The 17,050-nt window shown below is 42.6% G+C and overlaps 1 protein-coding gene across 21 annotated transcripts in view; it reads right to left on the bottom strand.

The window, feature by feature from the left end:
• The window catches only part of EP400 (E1A binding protein p400), a 71,781-nt gene that overhangs the window by 48,410 nt on the left and 6,321 nt on the right, over window positions 1–17,050 (bottom strand). For 15 of the 21 annotated variants that reach the window (XM_081175387.1, XM_081175404.1, XM_081175398.1 and 12 more), the window contains exons 3-12: window positions 14,946–15,056; window positions 11,742–11,829; window positions 11,280–11,387; window positions 10,046–10,440; window positions 8,044–8,346; window positions 5,896–6,081; window positions 3,373–3,513; window positions 2,761–2,842; window positions 2,127–2,179; window positions 1,328–1,385 (exon numbers count right to left, since the gene is read on the bottom strand). In XM_081175387.1, coding sequence (XP_081031513.1) covers window positions 1,328–1,385; window positions 2,127–2,179; window positions 2,761–2,842; window positions 3,373–3,513; window positions 5,896–6,081; window positions 8,044–8,346; window positions 10,046–10,440; window positions 11,280–11,387; window positions 11,742–11,829; window positions 14,946–15,056 — 1,525 coding nt within the window. The remainder of the gene's footprint in view (window positions 1–1,327; window positions 1,386–2,126; window positions 2,180–2,760; window positions 2,843–3,372; window positions 3,514–5,895; window positions 6,082–8,043; window positions 8,347–10,045; window positions 10,441–11,279; window positions 11,388–11,741; window positions 11,830–14,945; window positions 15,057–17,050) is intronic. The other 6 variants (XM_081175393.1, XM_081175397.1, XM_081175396.1 and 3 more) reach the window with 4 other exon arrangements.

Raw genomic sequence — 17,050 nt, 5'->3', positions numbered from 1 at the left:
CATGGTCATATTCTACATACTATTACATCATCATCTAATTAAATTTATACACCACCCTTCAGCCAAAGATCCCAGGGCAGTTTAAAATAGAAAAACACAAAAACCACATACCATAACAACAAACAAAACAATAACACACACACATACACACACCGTTTAAAAGGCCATAGATTGTTCCACCTGTTTGAAGTAGAACGTTTCCGCCTGGCGCCTAAGGAGATGTAATGAAGGTGACAGGCAAGCCTCCTTGAGGAAAGCATTCCACAATGGGGAGCCACCACCCATTCTCTCGTGGAGAGGGCACGTGTAGAAGGACCAGAGTATAATCACAGGGTCCAGGTCAATTCATATGGGCAGAGATGGTCCTTGAGGTATTGCAGTCCTGAGCCGTTTAAGGCTTTAGAGGTCAAAACCAACACTTTGAGTTGGGCCCAGAAACTAATTGGCAGCCAGCGCAGCAGAGCCAGGATTGGAGTTATATGGTCAAACCATCTTGCCCCAGTGAGCAAACTAGCCGCTGAATTCTGCACCGCTTGAAGTTTCCAAACCAGTAATTTTGTGGCATTTAACAGATTTCTGTATTTTTAAGCTGTACTTTTCTCTCCCTTTCTTTCCACTCTAAAAATTCACTAATTCCTTTGGGTTTCTGGTGTGGTTTTTCCATTGTGATAGCAATTTAAATTATTCTAAGCCACCCTTGGGAACTGCATGGCTGAAAGGCAGCTATGTGAGTTCCAATCTTTTACAAAGTCAAAATGGCACCATCCATGGACAAGTGGGAGGCATTGACAGGGTCAGGGAACTCACGAGGTTTGCAGAAGTACCAACAAATCTTTAGGAAGAATACCTTGAGGTGACGATCCCCATCCCCTATAAGAGCCCAGTGAGCACTGAGCGTGCTCAGTAGCCACAGAATTCTGACTGACCTGGTGGGGAACCTAGAGATAAGGGGGATGAACAGGAGCTTTCCACACCTCACCATTTTCTGCAGGCCCCGTCTGTTTTATCAGATTTACAGAGAAATGGGTGAGATCAGCTGAGATTAAAACAGTAGAGCTGAAAATTACTACAGTGGTACCTCAGTTTACGAACAGTCCTGTTTACAAACTATTCAGTTTACGAACTCCACAAAACCGGAAGTAGTGCTCTGGTTTGCAAACTTTACCTCGGTCTATGAATGGAAGCCGAACGGTGGAAGGGCACCGGCGGCGGGAGGCCTCATTAGGGAAAGCATGCCTCGGTTTAAGAATGGATTTGGTTTAAGGACGGACTTAAGGAACGGATTAAGTTCGTATACCGAGGTACCACTGTATATTAAGTGACCAACCTTCATCATCTGTCAATGAAGTGCTTGCCTTTCTTTTTCTTCCAGATGCCCATGTCCCCTGAAAATACATATAAATGTTTCCAATAAATTTTAAAAGCAGCAAGGGAATTATTGGTATACATGCCACACACAGTAATATCTAGAGGAGACCTCTACCTAACACTTCCTGTTTGAAACAAGGGTCCCTAAGTTTAAAGTCAAAATGCAATTACTTCTTCCTGCTAATTTCATCAAAGGGAAGACAAAAGATTCCTACAACTCAGGCATATTTACTTGTATTTGTAAGATCCAAGCCCCATCCATAAAGTGTGCCAACTTTATGCCATAACTGGCAGCTGGAAAACTAAGACAGACATCGACATAGCTCTTGCTTCTTGCTACATTTCACTATTCCAAATAAAACTTTGTGAGGATCTTAACCAAGCTATTGAAACACATTGCTTCTATGGGTCAAGAGGACAGGAAAAAGATACATTTCTATATGGGCCTCTCTCTATAAATCAGAGTTGGAAAACCACTCACCTGCAGGCCTAAAGAGGCCCACCAGGACTCCTGCAAGGCTGTTTCACCTGCCCTACACTTGACACTGTATATGATCAGATGCAGGGCAGGTAAAGGTCGGGTTTGGGTGAGAAGGGTTGTGCGCAGGGCTTCCTTAGCACTGACGATCAGCTGATTGTCAGCGCTAGGGAAACAGTGTACAAAAACTGTGTCACCTGACATCCCATGGGATTTAGTTAGGGGACTCCATGATATACTTTGCTATTTGCAAAAGCCATTAACCTATAGATAATCTTACCACGTCTGTTTCTTTGTCCATAAGAATATCTTCTAAATGTCTTGCATCTTTACCTGTAAAATTGTTAGGTGTTATGCCTCTTATAAGTCACTAAAGACTTCCTGCATTTATTAGCCTAACATTTATATTTCCTAGAAACAAGGGGAAAATAAATACATAAAAACAGAAAGGACCCAATGCTACGTACTCTTGCACAGTAAAGAAGAACAGGTGACTATTCGTTGAGAGACCATAGAGTTCATTGTGAACCTTTCGCAATTCTCAATGCAAATACAAGAAATATAAAATGTTAAAACAAATATAGAAGAATAAAAAACTGTCTATAACTTGCAATGTAAGGGAAACACTTAGCATTGCCTGTCCTGTAAAGTTTGTATTTTTTTAAAAAATTAACCCTTTAATAAACAAAGATTAAGGCAGCACTAGTAGGAACAGCATGGAGAGCAAGCAGATTAGGGTAGCTGTTTAGTTAAGGCATCTCCAAATGTACTGCAGAATGCAAAGGTATTTACACCATTCTCAGTATACTACCGTAGTTATCAGCGGGCATTCTATCTTTGAGCAACAACACACATCCTGCAATTTATGCAGCGGCCTTGTTTGCAGAAAGCAATCCAAAAGTAGAAATTCTTACCTCTCCTGGAATGCCGTCGCTTTAAATTTAACGCTTTTCTCCTTTTCTCTTGAAATTCAATCTGAAGCTTTATTTCCACAACCTAAAGGTGGGTATGAAATGTGACAGACAGAACCATCAGCTAACATTGAAGACCTTAAAACTATCTTAGTGGAGATAAGGCGGTTGTATCCTACAATTCAGGGCATCCGATTTTTACTTGTACTCCTCTATATACTGCAACCCTTCACACCAGCAAGGGAGCAGCTGCCAGCAGCTCACTCTGCTCCCCCCCTTCAGGAGGCAGTGAAAAAAACAACAAGATAAGGAGAAGATTTAAGAGAGCCAAGGTGGTAAAAGAGACTGCCTTACTGCTAATCACTGGAAGCCACTCAAAGAGCCTTCAAATAGGAGGTTAAAATGCTTTAAATGAAGTATTTGATATTTTAAACAAATAATTAAACATGACGTGCAACGCAATATATACTGCATGTCTACTCAGAAGTTAAGTTTCCCTGGGTTCACAACAGGACTTATTTCCACGCAAGGTTTTATTTTGAAGGATTGTGGCATAAGGCTTTAAAAACCAATATCGCTTGACTGCTGAGTGGCAAAGGAAAAGGAAAGCACTACCTGCTCAATATTAGACCAGAAATACTCTATTTCTCTTGCGATCGTCGCAGCAATGCGCCTCAGCTTGTTCTGTTCTTCTTTCCTGGCCCTCTCTTCATTAAGCTTCTTTTCTTCATGGTATCGAGCCACAGTCCGGACCATCTAATAAAAATAATATCACCGGACAATGAGAAAGGATTCTTCCATGCCAATACACTTTTATTTTTTACAACTATGTGTACGGCCATTTTAGCATATGTAATTATCGAGTAGCCAGCTTCCAGGAAAACTGCTGTATTGCAGGTTAGCCTATTTGTTCATCCATTTCAGTACTGTCTGCTCCAGAATTTCCTAACCTGGTGCCCTCCAGATGTTGTTGAGTCACAGCTCTCATCACTCCTGACCATTAGCCACAGTGACTGGGTCTGATGGGAGCGCAGAGTGCAACAACATCTGGAGAGCACCAAATTGAGGAAAGCTGGTTTTCTGTGGCTTGCAGTGGCTCTCCAGGGTCCCAAGCAAAAGGTTTTCACACCACCTGCTACCCAATAAATTAAACTGGCAATGTCAGGGACTGAACCTGGGAGCTTTCATGTAGACTGGGGGTGGGTTATGGGCTCCACTTTTGTGGGACTGAAAAGCAAACTGTCAAGTGAAGGCAGAAACAGGAAATTTCTGGAAAAAGAATTAGACTTTGTCAAACATAAGAGGATGCGGAAAAACCAAAACTAGGTTTTCACTGTTACTTCTGAAATTGAAACAGAAACTCCCTAGCATGGAGGACACTGAGCCCCCCCTTGTCACTTAAGCTTTCCCAGCATTAAGAGCTTACTGCAGGCTTTGCTCTTTGTTAACAAAAGCCATTTGAGGGCTTACACGCCATATTAACAACAATCGTATTAACCATTTGTTAGGGGAGACCAGGAATTTCAATATCACAACCAGGAAGGAAAACCTCCATTATACTCAAGCACAGGAGAAATTTTAAGAAAATAAAAAACAGAAAACCTAAATTTGCGAGGCAAAAGAGCCACCATGCCTATAGTCTGGAAACAGTGCAGTCCCTCAGAACAGAACTTGCCTATTCCTATTCTAGCTGTAGAGGTTGGATCCAATGCTGTCACTTGAGGCTCAGGTGGCCTTGGTGGCCCAGAGTGCCTTCCATCAGCTTTAGCTGATGGCCCAGCTGTACCCCTACTGGGCCGGGATAGCCTAACTTCTGTTGTCTATGCTCTGGTAACCTCTAGGTTAGATTACTGCAACATGTTATGCATGTGGCTGCCTCTGAAGATGGTTTGGAAACCAACGCTGGTGCAATTTTTTATTATTATTATTATTACTACTACTACTATTACCATTATTATTTTTCCTGGTGGGACTTGAGGCAGCTTACAGATAAAAATAAGAACCTCTAAAAACGTAGTAAAAAAACCAATAGTTAAAAAGTAATTAAACACTGATAAAATGAAAACTATATACATACTTAAAAAATCTATTAAAACCATATCAATAATTACGAAAAAGCAGCATGGCACCGGCACTTTCATTAAAAGCAGTCAGTTCCCTAAAGCCTGTTGAAACAAGTAAGTCTTCACCAGCCAGCAGAAGGAAAAGTAAGGAGGGAATCAGTCTATAGCTGCTCTAGGGAGAAAGTTCCTAAGTCTGGAAACAGCTACTGAGAAGGTCAGAGGCCGGGTTGCTCACTGGCACAAGACAGTTTGAGCAAATAACACCAATCCTGACCTGACTGCACTGGCTGCCAATCAGTTTCCGGGCCTAATTCCAAGTGCTGGTTTTGACCTATAAAGCCTTAAAACTGATCGGGACTGCAATACCTCAAGGATCGCCTCTCCCCATATGAACCAACCCATACTCTGTGATCATCACCCAAGATCCTTCTTCGTGTGCCCACTCCATGAGAAGACATGTGGTGGAGACCCCATTTGTGGAATGCTTTTCCCAGGGAGGCTCACCTGATGCCTGCATTACATCTCCTTAGGCACCAGGCAAAAAAGTTCCTCTTCAACCAGGCCTTTGGTTGATTAAACAATCTACGGCAGGGGTCGGCAGCCTGAGGCCTATGGGCCACAAGAGGCCCATGGGGGCATTTAACCGGCCCATGGACTCCCACTCGGTTGGCTCCCGTGCACTGCGCTAAACCAGCGTGGAGCAGAGCAGAGACCACCTTCCGCGATGCTTGCCAGCTTCCCATTGGCTGCAGGAAGCTCCTTCAGTCAATGGGAAGCTGTACACACCTCCTCTGTGCCGGAAGGAGCAACGGAAATAGCATTTGCGCATGCCCACTGCAGCATCTGCGGGAACGGGAACCAGCCCAAGCCACAAAAACTTGCCGACCCCGATCTATGGCCTTTTAAATGTGTCTGGGGGGGTGTTATTGTTTTCGTTATAATGTTAAGTAGTTTGTGGTTTTATTTTGAGTTTTTATGTTGTAATGTGCCCTGTGATCTTTAGATGAAGGGAGGTACATAAATTTAATTAACAACAACATTTTGCCAATACAGGAGAAATGAAACACAACAATACCTTCTTAGCAGTGGCCATCTTCCACCTCCTTTCTTGAGCAAAGTCTGTTGCCATCCACTGCATTTCTTCCAGGAGATAATCCCACTGAGATTTGGGTCGGGGAGCCTCTTGAAGTTTGGGCAGCCGTCTCAGAGACCACAAACCTTCCTTCCTCAGCTCTGCTATTCGTTGATGGACTTGGTTTTCCTTGTTGAAGCAAGCAAGCAATCAAAATGGGTGTCGTTGGAAATAAATTGTGCTTCCAACAGGCCAAAGAAAACAGCAACAGCAACAGGTGAAAAGGCGATTCAGCTACCTGAAGCATTGTCGTGTAATATATTTCAGGGGGTGGAGGGGTTACAGCTCACTGAATGGAAACAAGTTGGATTAAAAGGCCCACTTAAATAAAAAGGCACAGTGGGCACCTGTCATGAATGACCTTTCTGTTTTGGATTGAACACTTTCAGTAGGTAATGGGTTAAGTAATCCTTCTGCCCAGGAAAAGTAGGCAATATACCGTATTGTTAAGCTTTATGACGTATCAGGTGCAATACATGGAAGAATCAGCTCCTACACAAAATGGATGGCTGAGGTCACCTCAGGAATACATCCACAGGATGGCTCCGTCAGTGTAGACTACTCACGGATAGGACCCCCAGTTCAGATATTCTGTGAGTTGCAATTATTGGCCACCAGAAAAGCTACCTTCAAAGTAAGTAGTTAAGTGGCACCTCCTTACCAGGTTCAAAGAAAATGAATGTGAGAGCTTCAGAGGACCCTCTCAAGACTCCAAGATAACCTATGGACTACATGAGGGTTGTAAATGTGGCTGGATTCCTTTATTTCACAGTACGGAAGAGGGAGATGAAGCCTGCTTGTATAGGCTGTTGGGCTCAAGTCCCCGGTCCAGGCCACCCTGAAGAGATCTTAGTAGTCTAGGCTTTTTCAGCAGAAGCACCTTATGAAGGCCTTCCAGGTTGTCTCATATATTCCACAGGCTACACCTCCAAAATTGAGGAGAGCCTACTATTCAGTCACCAGGATGCAGCCAGCTAGGATCTGGGAGCAGTACTGGACCCTAGGAAAGTGGGACTGGGGGAGATGTCACACTCACAGAGATTTCTGAAATCTAAGGCCTCCTCAGTCATTGAGGGGCAACCAGAAACACAGAGTAGCCCTTTCCAGCTTTTTTTTCTCTCAGCACTCTGGACAGGTGGAGAGGATGGAAATAAAGACATACAGGAGGCCCCTCAGCCCAGTAGAGTGAAACACATCTATGCTCACTGCTCAAATGAAAAGGTACCATAGGAAAGTAAGGTGGTTTTGCATTTTCTGGAGATGCAAAAAAAATTCAAGAGAGGAGGGCAGAAGCACACTTGAAGTACCTTCTTGAGACAAGGCCCACTTTCCCAGATCCATAGTTTAGAAACTCAAGTAATAAAATTTGTCCTATGAGCTGTGCCAATATGGGCAACAGGTTGGCCTCTGTTCAGATGAGAAGGGATTCGGTCTGGATGCTTAGGGTGTTGGGCCTGGGTATTGCTGTCTGTTCACACAGGCCTTGGTTGTTATATTGTCTATCCTCACCAGGACATGGCATTAGTAGAGAAAGGGTTTAAAGGCACATAGGCCAAGGTTCACTGCTCTGACTTCCAGTCAGCTGGTGCTATGTCTGGATACCTAGAAAGAACACACACCCCACACTGCAAGATCTAGGCAGTTTATGCCCCATCCCATCAGACTGGCATCTGTGGTGACTTATCAGTTTATCAGGATTGAGATGGGTGTCCTGTGGTTAGCCGCTATCTGAAAGATCAGGAAACCTGTGGAAAGAGAGGCACCTAAAGTAATCTTTCCTGAACTATGTCTAACTGGGATGGTAAAAGAAACCATTGCAACTGTCTGGAATCAAATCACGGCTAGAGGACAAACCCAAGTTCTGCTTTTGATCTGCAATCAGGGAAAGTTGTTCTGAGAAACTCAACAACGCTAACAAAGGGTCTCCTTGTTCATTACCACTAATCGTAAGGCAGATGATATTGCAAATATTCTCATGCAGCAGCAAAAGAATCCAGCCATCACCTCAAAGCTTCTCTTTTTTTAAAAAAATGAATAATCTGTGTGCATACTGGGAATTCTGGCATCGGATTGTGCGGTGGGTTTTCTTACCAGCTTAACTTGTTCTGCCAGCTTCTCTTGGGAGCTGTCCTGTGCTAGAACTGTTGTATTTTGAGCCGGACTCTGAATCTTTGGTGCTGCTGTCACAGCCAAGCCTGGGGGCTTGGAAGCAATAGGAGAAGTTGCTTTATTTGTCGCTGGCGAAGTTCGACTGGTTTGTGTCGGGTAAGTGGGCTGTGGTGCCACGCTGGAAACAGTTGCTGGTGGGTTGGATGAGGTAGGAGGAAGCACACTCGCTGGAGTACGCTGGGAATTTTGGACAGTGTCTGCCGAAGGTCGCGCTGGGGTCACTGCCTGTGAAAGGCACACATCCATGTTAAAAAGACCAAGTGAAAGGGGTTCAGCAGTGAGACACTGCTGCCATTTGTAATACAGTATGATACAAAGACACACCGAGCAAATATTGGCCTAATTATGCAAACCAGGCTGTTTCAAAGAAAATACTACTGTAGCCAGTTACAACAGCACATAGGAAACACCAGCTGTTTTAGCCTGTGAGGTGCCTGGTGCGATGCCTTTGTACTGCAAAGATGAGCAAACAAGCAAACGCCATCCCAAGCTTGAAGAGCTACAGTTTACCTACAAGTAAAGGCCATGTCACCCAATGTCAGAAACTGAGGGTAGCCTTTGCATTCATCATCCCTAAAAGCAGCACCCATCACATCTATTTTCCTTGTTCTATGGAAGTCAATGGAAGCCACTGAGAACTGAGACATCCTTAATCTTGATTAGCCTCACTCTGGGTGCACAAATATACACATGTAAGCAACACAAATTATTAGTAGTAGTAGTAGTATCATCATCATCATCATCATCATTTTATTTATACCCCGCACATCTGGCTGGGTTTCCCCAGCCACCCTGGGCAGTTTCCAGCAAAATATAAAAGATAAAACCTCAAATGTCAATTCACCTTAAAGATGTTTGTTCTCATGAATTTATTCATTTATAGCTTTTTAAGTTGCAGTAAGCATGCCAACTGAAACTCTCTGCCAATTCAGGGGTTCAGACTACATGGTTTGGATTCTAACATCTGCAACTGTAACCATAAAACATGAAAAGCAGGGGAGTGTTGGGAGACAATGTCAGTTACACCCTCCCCCAATAAATCTCCTCGTTCTAACTTCAGCTTTCACCTGGCGGGGGGGAAGCAAACCACAAGGAATGTTCAAATCTAGACCACCGATGAGCACCTAGATAAGCATTGGTTATGATGTGTAAGAACAAAGTATGCAAGTTGTGTATCCGAAATGAATGCCTGTGCATTGTAGCTGCTTCTCTCCTGATGTGAGCAGTGACTGGAAAATGATCAGCTGTCCACCTTGCATATATTTTTAAGAAGGCAAGCAGCTGACATCACACATGTGCACATTTCCACATGTGTGCACCCTGGTATCCTGGTATCACACTTGAATAGAAAATAATTCTGTTAGTGGTACCCCTGTGTTGAAGCCTGTTTGCATGACCGCTTACCCTCCATAAAAAGGAACAAGCTGGTCAGCTGCAAAACACACATTTGACTGGCCAGTTATGTATTTCTAGACGGGACCTGCCAGCCCCTTACTTTTCCATGTATTCATTCAAGTTATATGCAGCCCTTGGTTCAGGGCAGCAAAAAATGAAATGATAACACATTTGAAACATTTTAAAGCTGTAAAAAAGTCAAAAAATAACACAATAAAACATCTGATTTTTTAAAAAAATCATGTGTCTAACAGGCCTGCTGAAAGAGAATGTTTTTTCAACAGGTGAGTCTAAAGGAATACAGTGATGGTGCCTGCCTGATATCAATAGGCAGGGAGTTGCAAAGCACAGATGCTACCACACCAAAGGAATGACTTCTTGGAAATGCAGAATGGAAACAGTGTGGTGCCTGTAGAAGTGCAGGCTGGAGTTCCTGAGATTGCACGGATAGACAGATAAATAAGATAAATAAACATTTTGGATAGACTTTTCACCAAGGCTACATTTTCACATGCTCCTGCCCAAATACCTGTTGCTGTGCTGGAGCTTGTGCTTGGGATACCTGGGCTGTTATCTGCCCTTGTACAAGTGCCGCTGACTGAACCTGCTGCTGAAGTGGCACTTGAACTTGGCCATGCGGCACGGCAGCGGCAACGGATACGCTTTGCGGCTGGGCCTTCACGTGAATCTGAGGTTGCGCCAGAGAGTCTGTGATCGGCGGCTGTGGCGGCTGCGTAAGCTGCAGGGTCGCTGGGAGAGGCGGGAGGGGGACATTGCTTGACTGCAGCCTCCCAGGCAGCTGAGGCGGAGGAGTGTGGAGACTTGCCGCATTCTGCACAGGAGGCCCTTTGGAGGGGTCATACTGCTGCTGGCTCTGCTTCTGCCCAGTGAGCTGTACCGCTTGAGGGGTGGGAGGCATTCCACCTGCAAGCAAGAAGAAAAATGGAAAGAGCTGAATTACACAAGCCAAGGCTTTTGGACTTGTAGGACACCAGAGCATGTCAAGGAGATAAAAGTTAACTCTTCACAGTGGTACCTCCGGTTGCGGACGGGATCCGTTCCGGAGCTCCGGTCAGATCCTAAGGTTTCTGCAACCGGAGAGACCGCTTCTGCGCATGCGGCAAAAATTCAGAAATATACTTCCAGGTTTGCCACTTACGTATCCTGAAGTTTACGTAAGCGGAAGGATACGTAAGCAGAGGTACAACTGTACTTACTTTGACACACTTACAGCATCACTTAAAATAAGATTAGCATCGGTGAACCGCAGTAAGAAATTCGGTCAACATCTACCATGCACAAAATCATATGGTTTTTTCCAATCATGAGTCACGTACACACAACACAACACGAACAACTTTATTAAATGGTCACCTACATGTCCTATGGTCTTAAAATGTTGTTGACACGGTTAATTGTAAGCAAAAACAAAACAAAATACGCACAAATGCAAGAACTAATGTGGAATTAAAATGAAAAACATCTAAAAGAGAACCACCCTTCTTGCAAACTGGAAAACTCCCAAGTGAATGATTCTGCATCAACTCGCGTGGCCATTTTCCAGGCCCACATGCACTACTGGAGCCTACCGCTCAGCTCCTTCAAAGGGAACGAGGCATTTCACACCAAATATTAATTTACAAGGGGAAAGCATAGGGCAGAACCAGAGATCAGAAAGGCTGTGTTTTGTGAGGTTTCTGCTTCTGGTGCCAACGCCCCCCCTTGCTAAATTAATCTGCGGTTGGCATGTGGCAACACAGTACCTTGTGCTGTTGGCATGAGTTGTTGAAGAGGGACTCCTGAAGTCACACCTGGATGCTGAAAAACCATCCCATGACGGCCCACTTCAATTCGGGGTCTCTTAGACGAATCTGGTGATATTCAAATTCCATTTACGGCAGGGTATAGTGGAAGGGGTTCAGGTTACAGTGTTTTAAAAAGATGCCCCGTGAGTTTTAAATTCGGCTTTCTGTTTATCTACAGCTCTACTGTGGAAAAGTACAGCATCAGGGCAGTAGTTGGCTCAAATGCACACCATGCCCATGTGAAATCCAGCTTACTGGCTGTGGGAGGAGCACATGGCATAAGCCAAAACTCCCATCGCAACGAACAGGCCACATGGTCACACTGAAGCACGCTTTTTAAAAAGTAAGCACTAGATTTAAGATGGTCCTGGTGTTAATAGCCGAAAGGGATGATCAAAGTTCCACTGAAAGGAACCATACCTGCTGATGTAAGTGCCTGTTGTCTCTTAAAAGCTTCAATTTCTATGGTATTCACAGTTCCTGTTACTGGAGTCCCTGCATGCGCCTGCTATTATAAAACAAAAACAGAGCAGTCAGAATTCAATTAAATCCTCAACTTCTTTGACAGAACCTTATATGCACGAACCCTTCTTTAAATAAGAAAAATGGTGCATGAGAAAATCTAGGGAAAAATCTGTCCAAGAGCTGCTGGCCATTTTTTAAAACATGTCTATAATGAAGGAATGTAAAGCAACTCCAATATACTTACCTCTTAGCTTTCAATGATTGTTATTAAAGATGATTTTGAATCTATTTTACAAAGAATATTCATTTTTATATGACACAGGTAACGCTACAGAAAGGGAAATCTATGCAGCTTTCTCTCTTTCTTTCCTAACAAAGCAAAGTTAAGGTAAAGGCTTCATCCCCCACAGCTGAAAACCTTCATTTGCTTGATCCTGGAATGAAATCATAACCTTTTTTGCTTCACGCATGGAGACACCAAGAATTTGGTGCTTTCAATGCTACAACCAATCCCACCAAGATTCTGTGCCCTTCCCGTCACCCCCAGTTCACAGGGACCATCCAATTTCCCCAAAACAGTAGATGCCAATGTATGCAAGAAACAACAATGCTAGGACAGACCAGTCCTCAAGATACTGGAGGCAGAAATCTGAAAATGAAGTGGGTACCAGCAAAAGTGATTCATTAATCCAATCACCATACAAGGGCAAAAAGTCCATCATTATTATAGGCCTGTTGAGTGGAGGGAGGGCTTGTAGTTCCCCCTGGCAGGAGAAGAAGCCTCCCCCATTGGTTCCCCCCAACCTGGTGCCCTTCAGATGTTTCAGACTACAACTTCCATCACCCCTGAACATGCCTATGTTGGCTGGGGCTGATGGGAGTTGTAGTACAAAACGCTTGGAGGGCAGGAGGCTGGGCAGATATCTGCTCATGTAGTCAGTGTCTCTCGTTCTCTGAAGCTGCATAGCCACCACTGTCTTGATGGGAGCAAACAGGTCATTAGACTGCTGCCGTCGGAGAGCTCATCTAGATTTCAATGGACATGTCAATATAGTGTAAAATGTTTAATGGAAAGAACCCAACTAACAGTGCAACACTACACATGTCTACTCAGCGGTAAGTCTGAATTAAGGGGTTTACTCACAAATAAAGGGTAAGAGTGTCTAAGAATATGATCTAACATTGCTACAAACTGTGTACGTATTACCATTAGCACCAGTACCTAAGCACATTTATTTGGAAGCAACTCCTACTTTGAATTCTGCTTTGAATGTGTGTGTTGGCGTTAGTGTGTTGGCATAACAGCCTAAGGCTGGAGAGTTTCATCAAGGTCCACCAAATGGCTTCAGAATTGTAACTAGAACTATAATAGAGGCAGCAATTTTTTAAAATGTACACTTTAGGTAAATATGAAATTTAGCTTTACATAAATTTAGCTTTACAGATTGAGATATACTTGTAGACATTAGGTTTCTGTTTTGTTTTGTTTTGTTTTGTTTACAGAGGAGGTAATACCTGGTACACATATGATAAATCAAGTAAGGGTGGGGAAAAACCTCACCCTGTGTAAAGAATTGATGCTTGCCATAAAGATATAGTTTAGAACAAAATAATAAAAGGAACTGTAATACCAAATAAAGTGTGGAACACAAAACAAGTTCTTAATATTTGAATATATGCAATTAAAATATCATTAAAGTAATGTCCCACACACTAATTGTAGATGACATTTTCTGTACACAATCTTTTGAACTGCCTTTCTGCCTAGGAGGCACCCTAGTCTGTCATAATGGCCTGCTTGAGAAACAAAATAAAGCTATTTCGTCTTTACAGTGGTACCTCAGCTTAAGTACTTAATTCGTTCTGGAGGTCTGTTCTTAACCTGAAACTGTTCTTAACCTGAAGCACCACTTTAGCTAATGGGGCCTCCTGATGCTGCCGCGCTGCCGGAGCACGATTTGTGTTCTCATCCTGAAGCAAAGTTCTTAACCCAAGGTAATATTTCTGGGTTAGCGGGGTCTGTAACCTGAAGCGTATGTAACCTGAAGCGTATGTAACCCGAGGTACCACTATATTAGAATGAGCTGGCCAAAGGCTCAGACTTATGCCCTCTCCGTTTCTCTAAAACCCAGAAGAGATGCTGCCCATCACTGTAAATACTGAGCTAGATGGACCAGTGACATGATTCAGTATAAAGAAGCTTCCTATGTTCCCATGATCAAAAACTTCCAGTTTTGAACTAAGCCACAATTCCATTATTTCTGAACTCAGAGAGCTATAGTTTGCTCTAACTGCGGTTAGTTTAACAAACCAAGATACCAAACCATAGCATGTTTGTGAAGAACAAGCTATAGTTACAGCAGACCACAGGAGGTCCCACAACTGTGCTTAGATCAAAGCAGAAGCTGTCCTCCTCTCAGGAGAAAAAGAGAGAGAAAACAATATGTGAGTTAGGCTCTCTCACCTTACAATCAATCATGGTTTGCCATTACATTTGAACCAGACCATTATTTCGAGCACAACCCTTCAGCGCAGAGCATGATAACTCTTTCACTCTATTTTCTGGCACCCACAATTTAATCCAACAATTCATAAGGTCTGTTGTGCATACATTTGACTATTAAACAGCAAGGTATTTTATTATGCATTTGTAAAGTGTGGTAATTTAAATTGCATCAGAAAGAGAAAAGGTGCAGTGGCAGTTCTGCCCCTTTTTTGTATCTGTATTCAAAAACCTTCAAAATCAAGGACAAAAGGGGGAGGAGAGAGAGAACAGAATTTTAGAAAGAATCCACAGTCATATTCCACAGACACAGAGACCCACACTGTTACTAGGCAGAACGCACAAAGGAACCAAAGACAAGCAAACCAAAGCGGAACACATCAAAAGCTGAAAGTTAATGAAATAAGCCAGCAACTTTGAAACAAGAGGTGGGAAAAAGTAACTTCCTCAAAGCTCCATAAACACTCATGCATCTGAAATTTTAAGAGGTTTTTACTATTCATTTCTGTTTTTTAGATGAAAAGGGATGGGCTCTCAGGGAGTGGGGTGGGGAAATGCAAGTTCTATTTTCAAATACCAAATCTGAATGAGGAAAAAAAGGAATAGTAATAATCACCTGGGATGAAACTACAAGTTTAGAACCATTGAAAAAGTACCTGAAATGGTTGCTGCTGGGATGAAAAAGCAGCAGAAACATTTGGAGGAAGCTGGGTTGCTATAGCAACAGGAGTACCAGTCTGCCCATCCTTTCCTGTCACAACCTTTACCTGAGAGAAGATATTTTGGGGGGAAACAAAAAGGGAAATCATTTTCTTTTCTTCCGTTTTTAAAAAATCTGATCAACACACTCCACTTTGCATTGTATTGATGGTTCCTCGCTGAAGAGGGGATTTTAAGAAAAGGCCCATAGGTGTGATGGGACTTGAACCCACTTTTTTTTAAGAAGAAAAAAGGAAATAAATAAGATGTTCTGCTTTGTCTTTATAGACAGCAGAATGGGGCGAGGCACAGGCTACTGCGACCACTCGCCACCTAAAGTCTCCACTGAAATTTAGAATAGGCAAATAAACATGGGTTAACTTGAGATATTGGCTTTCTAACAGACAACAAAATTAGCATGACAGACAGTTCACACTCAGAAGAGCCCCAACATTTATTAAGCAATGAGCATAGCCTGCATTCTCTCCCCTCCTCGCAACCTCCCCCAAACTCCCATAATAATCAGCCCACCCAGGCAAGGGATGAAGTTGCATTGCTTTAGCAGAAGGTGATAAAAGGAAGGGGGAATAAGAGTGAGGAAATGCACAAAATACAAAGAGAAGGAGGTACCCCCAAAGTGCCTTGTTTTTCAAAAGGAAATGTAACATTGTCAATGTTCCTGGAAGTTTATTACTTGTTTCTTCAAACGTCTTCCATAAGTCCATTTTATTTTTTACAAAGGGGGGAAAAGGTTTTCTTAAATTTAGTGTTAAATAGGGATACCTGCAAAACTGTTATAGATTTAAGTGAAAGGCTTTAAACATCCATTTATGTCACACAGGACCGGTTAAGCAGGTATAAATCATTTTGACCATTCAAAAAGTAAAGGGGTGGGAAATGATATACTGTTGGGGGGGGGGATATAGGTTAAAATCAGTCTCCTTAAAAATTACTGTCTATAGAAAGGAATGTACTTTATCAAAATTTAAGAAGTGATACATTTGATTTTATGTGCCATGCCACCAGGCCTACTCAGATGAACTTAAATGCCTTTACTCAACCTTTATAATGAATTTTGGAAAGACTTTCTGAAGAATAACCATTTCGAAAATTAGGAGCATGTCTTCATAGCAAAAGTTTGAAACCAAAGGGATGCACAACACCAATGAGATAGTTTTTTGCTGCATTTTTCATTAGAATTGATTCTGCAGGAAAACATATTTGATTTTGTTTAACAAGCAAGAGTTGATTCCACATTTAGTGTTCTGAGTATTCATCATGCCTGACAAGCACTTCTGTAAAACTTAGAAACACTGATTCAAAGTAGTATCACTTTGATTATAAATTGCAGAGATTCAACCATGTTGAGGTCCTCTACTGTCAAGCAGTGCATAAATTTTATGAATTAAATAAACATAGTTGTACTCAGTACTATTTTTCTAGAAAAAGAGGTGCTGACGCTCACCATGAACACCTCCTTCGTTAGAATGGCAATGGAGCCCACCTGAGAGGTACTGGAACTGGAACTGAGTTTGAGTGAGTTCTGGCTGGAAAAAGCCCTGGTTGTACGTACTATTTTTTCAAGCTTGAGCTCGTTATATTTAAGAATGAGTTCTTGAATTTTAAGAACTCTCAAGCATTTCAAGCTCCTGAAGGAGGAGTGTCTTACTCTGAAACCCCTTGAGCTGCAATAAGGAGTATTATGTCAAGTGCCTGTTGTCCTTTTTGTTTTGTTTTTTATTTGTTGTCCTTTTCGTTTTGTTAATTATGTCACTATTCATTAAAAATAATTTCAAATTGATGTTCACCTGCTTTCCACTCTATAGTTTTGTGAGACCACACAGCCCCCACCATTTTGATGGAAGCAAATAGGTCATTAGAATACTAACAACTGCCATTAAATAGGTAATCAAGATAGTATTGAAAATGTCAACATATTTACAATACTGAATTGGAAGAAGAGACTGGCTCTTTGGAAATGGTAGTTTGCAAGTCAGCAACTATACATCCTTCACCTATTACAAGGTCTCAGTCCTGAAATTGTTTCAGAGGTATTCCCTGC

The sequence above is a fragment of the Podarcis bocagei genome (genome assembly GCF_964188305.1).
Source record: "Podarcis bocagei genome assembly, chromosome: 16".
Taxonomy (NCBI): Eukaryota; Metazoa; Chordata; class Lepidosauria; order Squamata; family Lacertidae; genus Podarcis; species Podarcis bocagei.
Note: the sequence above shows the minus strand (reverse complement) of the source record. Positions and strands in the feature narration are given on the sequence as shown.